The sequence below is a fragment of the Emys orbicularis genome, chromosome 11, assembly GCF_028017835.1.
Source record: "Emys orbicularis isolate rEmyOrb1 chromosome 11, rEmyOrb1.hap1, whole genome shotgun sequence".
Lineage (NCBI taxonomy): Eukaryota > Metazoa > Chordata > Testudines > Emydidae > Emys > Emys orbicularis.
In genome coordinates this window covers 9,498,764-9,511,910 of record NC_088693.1, presented here as the reverse complement: position 1 = coordinate 9,511,910, position 13,147 = coordinate 9,498,764, and the positions used below count along the sequence as shown (strand labels likewise).

Here is a 13,147-nt window from a genome sequence, read left to right as displayed (position 1 = left end):
CTCTGGCCGTCTTCTGGTAAATTGTTTTAAAGATTTGTGCTTACCTTACTGTCTGAGTTTCAACCCCCCGAAATGGCTCTGTCAGATCAGCCCATCGGTCCCAGTCGCTTGTTACAGTCTGTTTCTGCACAGGGATGGCAAACGCGACTCCCACACTAACCTGGAGTGACAGTGTCCTGCAGGCATGGACGGGATAACGGTGTAATGCCGCACCCACTGTAACAAGGTGATCTAGGCAGGAGTGGATTTATCATGAAACAAACTATGTGGTGGTATGCAGCCCCCAAAATGCAGGACAAATATCTGACAGCCTGCCCCTGAGTCCCGACCAGCGGCGGAGCAGGACTCAGGCAGGCAGGCTGCCTGCATGCCATGGCCAGTGGCCCCACGCCGCTCCCGGAAGTGGCCAGGGTAGAGTGGGTGGGAGATTCTCTCTCTGGTCCTTATATGCTTTTATTCCTATTTTACGGGTGGGAAACAGGCCCAGAGAGACTAAATGACTTGGCTAAGGTCACCCAGGGAGTCTGTGGCAGAGCAGGGACCTGAGCCCAGGAATTGACTCCCAAGTCCTAGGCTAGTGCCCTAAGCACTGGACCATCCTTCCTGGCTCCCAGAGGAAATCGGTTTATGCCCCAAAGCATATATCTTAATTTCACAGATCATCATCTCTGGCTTTTGTACACACGTCCATGCTCATAAAACTATCCAGTCCTCTTAAAAGTCTAGTCCCTGTATTTTTGCTGGACCTTCAATGGCAGTGAAGTCTGTAGGTTCACTCTCAGCTGCATTTCCTTGTGCTTTTCTCAACTTCCTGCCCTTTAATTCCATTGAGTCTCTTGCTCGTGTATTATGACAGCAGACTGCTCAGTTTTCACTGTGCTCATATAATACATTCTGTCTGAGCCAGGTCTCCTTGTGCGCCTTATGGCAGTTCCCAGAATATATTCCTGCAGGGGACTGACTCTCGCTACCCTTTTTATCTGTTTTAAACTGCCAACATTTAAACAAATTCTCCACATCGTCTTTCTGGGATTTGCCTCAGCTCCCAGTGAATAACGTAAAGCTGTGGAATAAATCTCGCTCCCACTGGATCGATAAATGAAAGGGGGAATTTTCCACATCAGCTTTTGATTTTTTTTTAAAGGAGCTTGTGTGATTCATTTAAACGTGTTGATTTAGTTTTCTCGTCACAGTGTCACAGCACCTGTTCCTGGGGCTCCTACCAGACAAAATCATCGGCCTCAGTGCTTTGTCCCTTGGCACCATCGCACTGTTTGCCACATCACTGTGACGGGCGGGGAAAATTGGAGACTGTCCTACAGGTGGGATGTGGAGTGGTCCCATGAACTTTGGAGCAGGGGGACAGCCCCTAACTTGTAGGCTCCACTTCCCATTTGTATCAAAACTGTGATTGGCTTGAGAATGGCCAAGAAAACAGTGAGCTCGGGGTGGGTGGGTGGTGAGGGAGGGGAAGATGGGAAATGAGCTGGTTGTTGGTGTCTCTCCTCCCTGTCCTTACCCCCAGAGCAGCTGTTGGGAATTGCTCCTGTGCTGGGCTGCCAGGAAAGCCCTTGCCGCAGGAAGCGAAACTGAGTGGTGGAATCACAGTAACATCACTTCCTGTTAGCGCCACTGGCACTCTATAGTCTGTTGATCTGCCTTAATGGGGAGGACCAGAGGTGTGATTCTCATGCAGAAGCGAGAGGAATAAATGTGAGGGATGGGAAAGATGGAGAAGCAGGAAAAAAAATATGGTGAGAACAGGAAGGGAAGCTGAAAGTAGCAGGGATAGTTTGGGACCAAATCTGGACAGATCCCTGAAAATCACTCTGCCCCACTCTCCTTCCCCTCTGACTGAAGGAGCAGCACGGATGGGTCTGCAGGGAGCACCAGTCAGTCCCCATTAACTGGAGTAAGGTATGCTGCAATGCATGCTGGTCTTTGAGGGGGTTTCCGGAGAAGATAAAAGGGGGCTGGTGTGGGGGGAGGAGAATTTGGGATCTTTGTAGATGTTGCCAGAAGAGGAAAGGCAGTTTGGACAAAACAAAGTGGTGGAGCCTGGGATATGGAGTATGTAGGGGAGAACGGTTAAAACACCGTTCAATCCTGTCCACCGGGCGCTGCCAGTCTGAATTGTTTAGTGTGCCAGGATGAGATCCTGCAGTACCAGTGCTTCCTATAGTGTAGGCAGGATCCTAGACTTGTATGGTCTCCTAAGTCGGGATCACAAACTGGTTTGGAAGCCCCCGGTCTTATGTGACTTTTCAGAGTGGTAGGCAGACATTCATTCCTAGGGCTTGTCTACACAAACATTTACTTTGTGGCGAGCTGGGTTGCGACTCTGGCCTGCACTAGACTGCCACACACTAAGGGCTAGTCAACACTTACCGGGTAGTTCGACGGCTGTGGATCGAAGTTCCGAGTTCGATTTATCGCGTCTGGTGTGGACGCGATAAATCGAACCAGGAAGTTATCCCCGTCGACTGCGGTACTCCAGCTAGACGAGAGGAGTACCGCGAAGTCGACGGGGGAGCCTGCCTGCCGTGTGTGGACCGCGTCTGAACCGCGGTAAGTTTGAAGTAAGGTATGTCGAATTCAGCTACGTTATTCACGTAGCTGAATTTGCGTACCTTACTTCGACTTGGGGGGTAAGTGTAGGCCAAGCCTAAGGGTCCGTGCGGATCCTGCTGATGCACACTAACAGTTTGTTGGTGCCTTTTAATTGCCTCCTTAGTCCACTGCTCTGCAGACAACAAAGTGTCCTCCCAGCGTTCCATAGTGGAATTTCTTGCTCTGGATGGAATTACTCGAATCAGCTTAATTTTAGCTATGTGCAGAAAAGCAGCTGAAAAGTTTAAACTTCTGGTTTTTTTTTTTTTTTTTTTTTTTTTTTTTTTGCACTTATCCAAATCCAGAGCAGATGGCTGGATCCTTGTCAGCTTCTTAGAACAGAAAAATGTACGCCTCGGCGGAGCGTTCGAAGGGAAAAGCTGCCACAGCTGTAACCCTGTTGCTGCTGGTGAGAATGATCTCTGTTGAGTGACAAATCAATGGATCAGCCGCTAAAATTGATGTTACTATTGTATAGTAACAATTGAAGGTAGTTTCTGTACCATACTTGATGCTTAAGCCAAAATGGAGGATGTCCAGTGCTTAGAGAGAGAGACTGGGCATTTTCTGTCTGCTTTTCCGCACTCAGCCGTTGATTTGATCTGTGACTTGGTCCAAGTAGTTTATGGCTTGTCTACATTAGAACATTCTACTACTTTAACTATACAGGTATAGGTTAAGCGATATGATCCCGCCAGTGTTGATGCAGTTATACTGGTATAAAGGTGCTTTATGCTGATGCAGCTATTCCCATATAGGAAAGGGGATCACTATACTGGTATCTTGCGACAAAGAGTCCTGTGGCACCTTATAGACTAACAGACGTATTGGAGCACGTCAGACGCATGTGGGTATACTGGTATCAGTCACGTTTATACCAGTAAAACTGTGCCCACGCTAGATCATTTTACTAGTATAACTATAATGGGGAAAAATCCCACCCTTAACAAACAGTTATAGCAATACAAACATTGTGTGTAGACCAGGCCTCAGACTTGAGTTTTCAAGTGTCCTCTAATTTTGGGTGCCTTTAGATTTTTGGGTGCCCAACTTACACCATTAGGGGATGCTCATTGGCTCTGAAAACTAGGCCAGAGATGCAGCAGATTGGGTACTCAAAAAGGGAGGTCCCCAAAGTTAGTGAATATTTGAAGACGTGGGCCATAAGCACTCTGTGCCTCAGTTTCCTCCTCTGTAAAATGAGGATAATACTTTTTTCCTCAAAGGTGTGATGCTTACAGTTTGTGGACTGATGATAATGTCACCTAGCGCTTATGTAATACTTTTCGTTTGTAGATTTCAAAGCACTTTCCAAAGGAGGTCACTACTTTGCACTCCTATACTGCCGTCTATCAGAGAATACTACAGTAATTATTATTTTGTGTTTGTTAATATCTTACTCACTTAGCCAGCTGAATTCTGGAAGGCACAAAACCGTATCCTTTTCCTAATAATTCTTTGCTCTTGTATAGCACTTTGCACTTGCAGATCTCGAAGCCTCCTATGTAAGAAGTTCAACATCATTATCCCAATTTTACAGATAGGGAAACCGAGGCATGGAGAATTCCCAGAGTCGCACAGCAGACTGGTGATAGAGTGAGGAACAGAACCCAGGTCTCCTGACTCTGAATCCTCTACACTGTGCTGCTCCTCCCCCTGTTCTTTTTCTCAAAGCATCTTCCTTTTAGTCACGCTGGAACTTATTGACCGTTTCTGCTACGCCTGGTAAACGCTTGCAGTCATGCTGGAGTGATGGTAGCCTATGTGTCATCTCCACTACACAGGGCTGCCTCCAGGCTTTTCAGCAACACCCAAATATTAAAGGGCAGCCATTTTGTGAAGTCCTTTGAAGGCATTTTTTGACAGCTTGTAAAAGCATGAGGTGTGACTTCCCTTTCAGCATTGGGAAGGGGGAATATTAAACTCTGGTAACTGACAGGAGCCTAGGACGCCTGGAGAGTGAGCGGTTGGAGAGCAAGGCAGAGGAGGAGAGTCCGCTGTCAGCAATTAGCTGCTACAGCTGATACTGTTTAAAAAAAAAACAAAGGCCTCAGCAGATGGCAAGTGCACGAATTGAGTATTGATACGTTTGTGGAATCCCAGCAGCCACCACACAAGCATCTGCCAAGCAAGCAAGATAAATGGATGGGCGTATGTGTCTATGGAGCTCTGCACTAGCTCCTAATTGACTCTATTTGCCCTGAATCCAAGGTCCTTCAGAGCTCTTGATGGGTTGGATATGGATTGCTTCCCTCTCTCTGGGCAGGTCTACACTTACTTCCTGGTCCGGCCGTAAGCAATCGATCCCGGATCGATCCCGGAAGTGCTCGCCGTCGACGCCGGTACTCCAGCTCGGCGAGAGGAGTACGCGGCATTGACGGGGGAGCCTGCCTGCCGCGTCTGGACCCACGGTAAGTTCAAACTAAGGTACTTTGAATTCAGCTACGTTATTAACGTAGCTGAATTTGCGTACCTTAGTTCGAAGTGGGGGGTTAGTGTGGACCAAGCCTCTGACTCTCTCTAGAGGATCAATACAGCTAACAGGCCTGAGAGCAAAAGCCAATGGCAATGTGTTTTTTGTGCAGGGCTGTGGAACTCCATGCCACTGGAGATCACGATAAGGTTACGTCTTGCCACTTTCAGAGCAGCATGTCTCTTTGACCAGGCCGTCTTTCAGTAAAAAAGGCTAGTTCATTGCTGGGAGTCATTCCTTTAGTCTTCAGTCCCCAATGTAATTCTTCAGAAGTACTATGCAGAGAACTGTGCCTTCTCTACATCAAAATTTGATTTACTAATTCACGTATGTGGTGCCTAGGTTCCACGGGGAGGAGGGACGCAGTAGAAATTCATAGCCAGATAGAAATAGTACAGGCGGGAAGAGCATCTCCTTGCCACTCGTTTCAGTTGCCAAACCTTCCAGCGTCCCTTTGCCCCATGTGCCAGGCTCCATTCACATCAGTTTCTCACATAGGACACTGTTCAGTGTTCTTTATTCATTCCTGGTTCAGACAAAGCTTGCAGTGATGTCACAGGTAAACTGGGGTAACCTACACCAATGCAAGTTGCATTGCACTAGAGCAAACTATGTCTACATTAGGGGATTGTACTGGTGCAGCTCCAGCAGTGGCTAAAATCCCATGACAGATGACAATAATATTAATAATACTTAGGTCTTATATAGCACTTTTCATCAATATATCCCAAAGGGCTTCATGAAGGAAGAAAGTATCATTAGTCCCATTTTACAGGTGGGGAAACTGAGGCACAGAGTGGTGAAGTGATGAGGCTTAAAGAAGGCTGGGTGGGGCCTATAGTCAAGATCTTACCCATTGCAATCAGCATCTCCTCAGCCAGGGATGGCTTTTCAAACCCTTGATAGTCAGATCTTGAGCAGGTCCAGTGGGACTCCCTACCTGCAAGGTGTAATATGCTGACTTTTCTGCCCCTGCAGCCTCTAGCAGCTTTGGGAGTTGGGTGAAAGATCAGGTGTGGTAATCAAATCCTGATCTCCGGAGTGGCAAACAATAGCACTGGGTCATTGTCACTACAGATTTTTAAATAGCACTGTAATTACAGTGGTGGTTTGGGTCTAAGGCTAATTTTAAATTATGGTTAGAAATACAGATAAGTAAAAGTCTTAGGAGGCTTAGCTGCTCTTCCATTGTCTGATTCTAGGGACTGGAGGGGGAGGTTAATTGTTGATTTTATATTTACACTGGATGAGTCCCACTCTTGTTCCTCTCACTTTCCCAAGCATGTTGCAAGGCAATTAAAGTTGGATGAGATTGGTGCCTTACTCACTTAGGAACATGACCTGCCATTGGAGCTGGTGTAGTGCTGAGCGTTCTGCAGATAGTGGCACACAACAAGCACCCTATTCCTCTTAGCAAGAGATGCTGTCATGTAACGTATGTCCCAGATGTGAGTGACTGTGAATGTTATCCAGGGTCTAAATATCTTGTTGGGTTACGTAAACAAGAATATTCTACCACGCAGGCCTGATCTATACCTAAAATTTAGATTGACATAGTTACGTCACACTGGGAAGATGTGAAAAATTCACACCAGTGTGAAATGTTGTTAAGTTGACCTAAGCCCTGGTAAAGACACAGCTAGGTTGATGGATGAATCTTTCTATCAACCTAGCTACTGCCTCTCAAGGCGGGTGGATTAACTAGAGTAATTGTAGACCTCCTTCCATCCCTGTAGCAAGGGTCTATGCTGCAGTGGTGCGGTTTTAGCATCTGTATGTAGACAAGCCCTCAGTTGGTAAGACCGTTTCTGGATCCCGGGGTTGCTTTTTATGTAGGACCTACGCTGTTGTGCTTTGCTGCCAAGAGGAGCACCGAGTAACTGACAGACCATGTGGATAACGGTTGGGCCTGATCCAACTCCCTTTGAAGTCAGTGGTCAAACTCCCAGTTGCTTCAGTGGTACAGAGCCCAGTCCCTGGTGCACAACTATGGATGTGAAAACGAGCCAATACAGGGGCAAATTCTTTGACGTAGAGGAAAGGACCAAATGAGGCAAAGACCCTTTACTTCCTAAAAAAACAATGAGGAATCCTTGTGGCACGTTAGAGACTAACACATGTATTTGGGCATAAGCTTTTGTGGGCTAGAACCCACCATGCATCTGGTGAAGTGGGTTCTAGCCCACAAAAGCTTATGCCCAAATAAATTTGTTAGTCTCTAAGGTGCCACAAGGATTCCTACCGCTCTGAAACCTTTTCTTCTTAGGTCCTCCTGCCAGAATGTAGCACAGTATGCAGAGTTAAAAAGCACACTTTATAAAGTATTTGACTATGTCTCCTTGGGGGGAGGGATAGCTCAGTGGTTTGAGCATTAGGCCTGCTGCTAAACCCAGGGTTGTGAGTTCAATCCTTGAGGGGGCTATTTAGGGAACTGGGGTAAAAATCTGTCTGGGGATTGGTCCTGCTTTGAGCAGGGGGTTGGATTAGATGATCTCCTGAGGTCCCTTCCAACCCTAATATTCTATGATTCTATGAACTGGTGGAAAAAAACTTAACCATTTGGAGATGCTTTAGAACACTGATGAGCTGGATAGCTGGAAGTTACAAAAGATTATTTACTGAACTAGCAGCACCTGCGCTTTTTCCATTCCAACTCCCCAGAAATTGTTTTTTTTTTAATCTCATTTCACATCAGTGTTTCAGTTTAAACTGGATATGCATCCTTCACATATTACTGAAAGGGCTACTCCAGTTTCTTTTACTTAATCATGGGTGTCTCTACGAGTAAGCATACTCATTAAGAGCGTTTCATCACCGAATCTTTGTATACTAAGCAATTGCAACAACAGCATAAGCACCAGTAGTTGCCAAAGAAAATGAAAAAAACACTGTATGAAGGATGGTGATTGAATGATTAAATATATGGAGGTTTTTATTAGCATACACCATAGTATAATAGACTTTGTAATAAAGTTAATTTTTACTGAGAGCCCAAATGTGCAAATTTATATTTCTTATTGCTCATAGTTCTTTGCATGATAACTTGCCTAGATCCATGTTTGGAATAAAATTAGAAACAGAGTGAAAAACACAGGCGGGAGACATGGAGCCTGGGTAGTTTTTCTGTACAGAAATTTGCAAAACATTGGACTAGGTAGTGTATTTAAAAAACAAGCACCCCACCCACCTCACCTTGCTCTTTCATTCCCAAGTGGGTAGTAACACATGATGATGTAATGATGACATAACTTCATTATCACAGCACAGCCATCTCTTCTCTTTGATCATCCTCGTAGTGCCTGTATCTTATGGGAAACTTTTTGCCCTCTAGGTTGAGGAAGAGTTTCCATATTAAATTGGAATACTGTTCAGATTTATTTAGTAAACTCTGTCACATTTTATAAGCAAATGTACCTGGGCTTTATAATTGGCAACATGCTTAGGCTGCATAGTACTGTGGGTAATTTAAGGTATTGCCCTGGAATAAGAAATCTGCAGGGAAAGACTTGTAAAGAGAAATTTTAAGGAAGCTTTATAACAAATGTAAGTATAATTAAACATTCCTAACAATCATAACTCAACCTTGCAGAATGGTTGAGGTTTTTTTGCAACACTGAATAGATAAAGTGAGCCCTCTGTTTGGGGGGGAATAGACAGTGTGTATGTTGCTTAGGAGGAGAGGAGCAATTATTGCTGATTACTGTTTTGATGATTTGCTAGGGGCATATTTTCAAGTCCTAGTTAAAGGGAGTAAGTGAAGTAGATACACTTCGGTCTTGAGCTTAAAATGATCAAAGAGTTTAGCACAGATCCGTGCGCCATCTAGTGGCTATTCTTCTAACTACTTGTTCTGTATAGAGAAACGGGAAGGTGTTTTCCAGAAGCATGTTTGCCCCCTCCCCTCCGATATATTTTTGTAAGGTACGTAAATGTGCGGGAGAGTAATCCAAAGAGTATAATTGGTACCGGATAACGTGGCGAAAAGACAACAGAGCAAAACCAATAGCTTTACACTAAACAAACCCCCTTAAATATCAACTTATTTTTAAAACGCATTATAAGGTTGCACCAATTAGTAGGTTCCAAAAATTGCACCACATTAAAGCAGAAGCCTCAGCGGGCGCTTATGTGTTGTGTCGGTGTTAGCAGTACTGTTCTCACTATACGTTCATTGAACAGTAGCGCAACCCCAAGATAAGGACGGTTAGTAAAAATGCCTAATGGGAATGCGGGGAGGGACTCGGGATGTCTAGTTCGGTTGTGGCGACGGCGTATTTTGAGCCTGCCTTTTTCACTCGTGGTTTCTCTCAGGGACGCAGTCCAGCACGGTATAGTGTCTCGGTCTTTCATTTTTATGTCAGTTAGCGCCGTTTTAATACTTTTTTGGCCGACAGTCACGACTGTACCCATAATGCACTGCGCCACCTAGCGTGTATATTTGCATACGTTGCTGGCGAACCTTCCCGAGAGTGAATGAACAGTCTCACAGCAAAGTTTGTGCCGTTAAATGGAAAGGAAGAAGTGGTCAAATGCATCCTTTTTTGCATTTTCCTTTGGGCTGATTGATATTTATGCACACATTGATGGAACTGAGGATAGTAATAATAAATAATGATCTAAAATTTGCACAGCTTTACTAATTTTTTATGAAAGATCACCCGCCCTTTACCAGGATGATGTTAATAAAAATAGACACATACTTAAAATCAAACCAAACCACCAATCTACTGATATTTTACTTGTGGTAAGGGGGGCGGGGCGGGGGGGGGGAGGGAGTATTTTGCCAGGCTAATTTAATATGCATAAAGCAGTTTACAAAGTATTTATTGTAATAGTTTATTACCTACCACTTATTTATTATGCTTAACAAAGAATACATAGCACTTAAGAATATTATTAATTATAATTAGCACTTCTGTATCTTTTCTATTAATATTAATACATGGTATCATTATGGATATTCTTAATTAGCATTTATTTAGCACATTGCAAAATATGCAGTGCTTTCAAATAATAATACTATCCAATTCTTATATAGGGCTTTTTTATCAGTAGATATCAAAGTGCTTCACAATCTTTGAATGTATTTAAAATTATTATAATTATTTATTAAAGGGATACTACAAACTTTAAAGAAAAATCATGATTGTAATCCTAGTAACACTGTTGACAAACACTTTCACTTTCAATAAAAAATCTATTTAGTCATCCCTATTTATTGCTGTTAGTTTAATTTTTTTCTAAACTTGGATAATAAATACAATTAACCCAGTTGCATTATACATTATTTAGTAATACATTATAATTAATATCAATTAATTACCAATACATAGAAAATAATAGAAATAATAAATTGCAAATATATATAATAAATAATTGAAGAACATGTCTGTGAAAGTGATTATAATGATTGATTGTGTGGATTGCAGTTTGTTTAAAAATCAGTAATCCTTTCATTGCTCCTCTAAAGTAGGTAAGTAATCTTCTTTATGGTCATATTCTATGCTGGGCAGCGAGCAGATCCAAATGGCATACATTGCAGTGGAACTCCTTATACGATGCGTGAAAGATTTGTTTCTCTTTTATGAGCACATTTATTCCAACATTGCTTCTGCAGTGGGAAACCCCTACAGTCTTGCCTATCCTGGTGTCTTCTGCCTGACTGCACGCTAACTTGCTATCTTTGTTGTTGTGTGTTTGCAGGTGGTTCTGCTGGGGATGGACATCCTGTCTGCACTAGTGTCACGGCTACAGGATCGCTTTAAAGCTCAGATAGGCACAGGTAAAGGCTAAGGGATCGTTAGCCCATCTGAAATATATTTGGCCAAGTTCTGCCCTCACTCACACCCAGGCAGCCTCATTCATTTAAAGCAGGTTACTTGGCTATAACGGAGAAGCAGAAATATGGTCCACTGTCACTAAACTGAATTGTTTTGTTAACATTGCATATACCACGGAGGCTGCATCATCAGGACTGGTACTTTGCAGCTTCTGCCACTCAAATGACTCTGGCCCTAAATGATTAGCCTCTATGCTGAGTCCCCTTATTGCTGTGTATGCTCTCGTCCTCTACGGTGCCAGCAGAGCCCCCAACCCAAACCTAGTCACAGGAGCACAGCCTACATTCCATGGAGGATTTGACATTAACCAGCTGAGTAGGAGAGGGCTCTGTTTGGTTCAGCACAGATCTGTGTCTGGAGAATTTGCACAGTTGTCTGCAAAGCATGGGAGCCACTCGTGCATTCTCAACGTCCTGTGGGTTTTGTGAACCTTTTGTTTGTGTTTTATTTGGGAGAGATCTCTGGGTTCTCCCCCACTGCTTCCCTGAATAGCCTCGTGTTCTCCATTCTCATTCCGGTGACCACTCTGCCTCTGCAGTACTCCTGCCTTAGTTGCCGGCCTCTGCAACAAGGATGGTCCCATGCTACTACATTGCTGCTTCCTTCTTTCTTAGCTGTCACAGAGTACCGCTGTCATAATGATTACATCTTAATTAATGCAAAACTGTCAAGATCTCAGTCCTGAGAGGTACTGAGTGCTGTCCATTCCCATTGACATCAATGGGAATTATGGGTGCTCAGTGCCTCTCAGGATCAGATCACAGACAAGTGAGTGGGGACACAGTTTACATTGTGGGTTAGTGATGTCCCAGAATTCTCTCTGCTTTGCTGAAGTGTGTGTGGGGGATTTTAACTGCGATACGCTGTCGCTTTTTTTCTGATAGACTTTGGTGTTTTGTTTTTTCCAGTGTTGCCAAGTTTACTTGACAGGCTGGGAGATGCTAAAGACTCAGTGCGGGAGCAGGATCAGGCTCTGCTGCTAAAAATTATGGAACAAGCTACTAACCCTCAGGTATAGCAAGGACTCGTTTGGAATACACTGCGTGTGTTCACAAAGAACCTATGTCGGAATCTGTATTTATGACCTGCCATAAACTCACCTTCCCCCCTGGAGGCATGCTAACTGGCCCGTTGTCTCCATGTCCACAGGATAATCTTCCAAGGTGGTTATGAAGAATGGATCATTTTCAGACCAGTTGCAGTTAGATCTGGGAGAGATGGTTGATTAATGTCCTAAATCTTAGGTTCCAATCCCAGCAGAGTGAAATTTGATTTATTCCTCTTCTGAGTTAGATCCACTGAGAGCCACATAATTTACTGGGCGTGGATCTTTCAGATTACTACTGTATAATCCAGGACCTTTCTGTTCTCATGGATGTTAATGATCCTCTGATACTTTCTGTAAAATGAGGGGTTTGCCCCTGGCCAGTATTTTCCCTCTTCCCACACAGTTGTTACTGAAACTCTACCTACCCCATTTCAATGGTGATGCACATGTATAGTTTGGAAAGATTCTTTGGGATCTTTGGAAATGAATGGTGCTATGTAAACATGCTCTCCGGCTCTACCTGCTTGTCCAGGAGAGCACCCGTTTCTGAGCCTTGCCCCCCATCTCTCCTAATTTCTGATTTGTCCCGAGATTTTAGGGCAGAAAGAAAGGCAGGGATGGACACAGTTTAAATGCTCACTAGCTGATGCTTGTGCTTCCCTATCCCGCAGCCCAGCGCTCTATCCCATGAAGCTGGGGCACAGCTGGGAGATGGGTGTGTTTGAGCATTAGCCAGGGCTTCACTAGAGGAGGGGCAGTCGGAGGTGTCAGAAGTGCTGTGTCTTGGGGGTTGGCGGGTATGTGCTGGTAAACCAGTGTTATGTTAGCTAGCAGTGAGTTACTGAAAGGCTCAACAAAGAACAAAAGATTGGTCACCTTTGAGATTAATACAGTCGTCCTGGAGCTCCCACCCAGAAATCCTCCTAGTCTCTTGTGTGTGGGCACAGAGTTTATATTTAAACCCAAGGGATGATAAATTGTGCCAGGGCTGGAAAAGAAAACCCCACCCACTCTATTTTTCTTCTTCCCTTTCCACCCTCTTTTCTGTCTTCTGCAGTACGTGTGGGATAGACTGTTGGGAGGATTCAAACACAAGAATTTCCGGACGAGAGAAGGGATTTGCCTCTGCCTTATTGCAACCCTCAATGTGTAAGTCAGGACCTGTCATAGACCCGG

The 13,147-nt window shown here is 44.3% G+C and overlaps 1 protein-coding gene and 1 non-coding gene across 8 annotated transcripts in view; one reads left to right on the top strand and one right to left on the bottom strand.

Annotated features, from left to right (window-relative positions):
* The window catches only part of CLASP1 (cytoplasmic linker associated protein 1), a 246,796-nt gene that overhangs the window by 43,688 nt on the left and 189,961 nt on the right, over positions 1-13,147 (top strand). For all 7 annotated transcript variants that reach the window (XM_065413102.1, XM_065413101.1, XM_065413097.1 and 4 more), the window contains exons 2-4: positions 10,787-10,865; positions 11,832-11,935; positions 13,029-13,120. In XM_065413102.1, the coding sequence (XP_065269174.1) occupies positions 10,787-10,865; positions 11,832-11,935; positions 13,029-13,120 (275 nt within the window). The remainder of the gene's footprint in view (positions 1-10,786; positions 10,866-11,831; positions 11,936-13,028; positions 13,121-13,147) is intronic.
* On the bottom strand, positions 9,162-9,288 carry LOC135885956 (U4atac minor spliceosomal RNA). The gene has a single exon (XR_010561784.1). It is a non-coding gene; the product is annotated as a U4atac minor spliceosomal RNA (small nuclear RNA).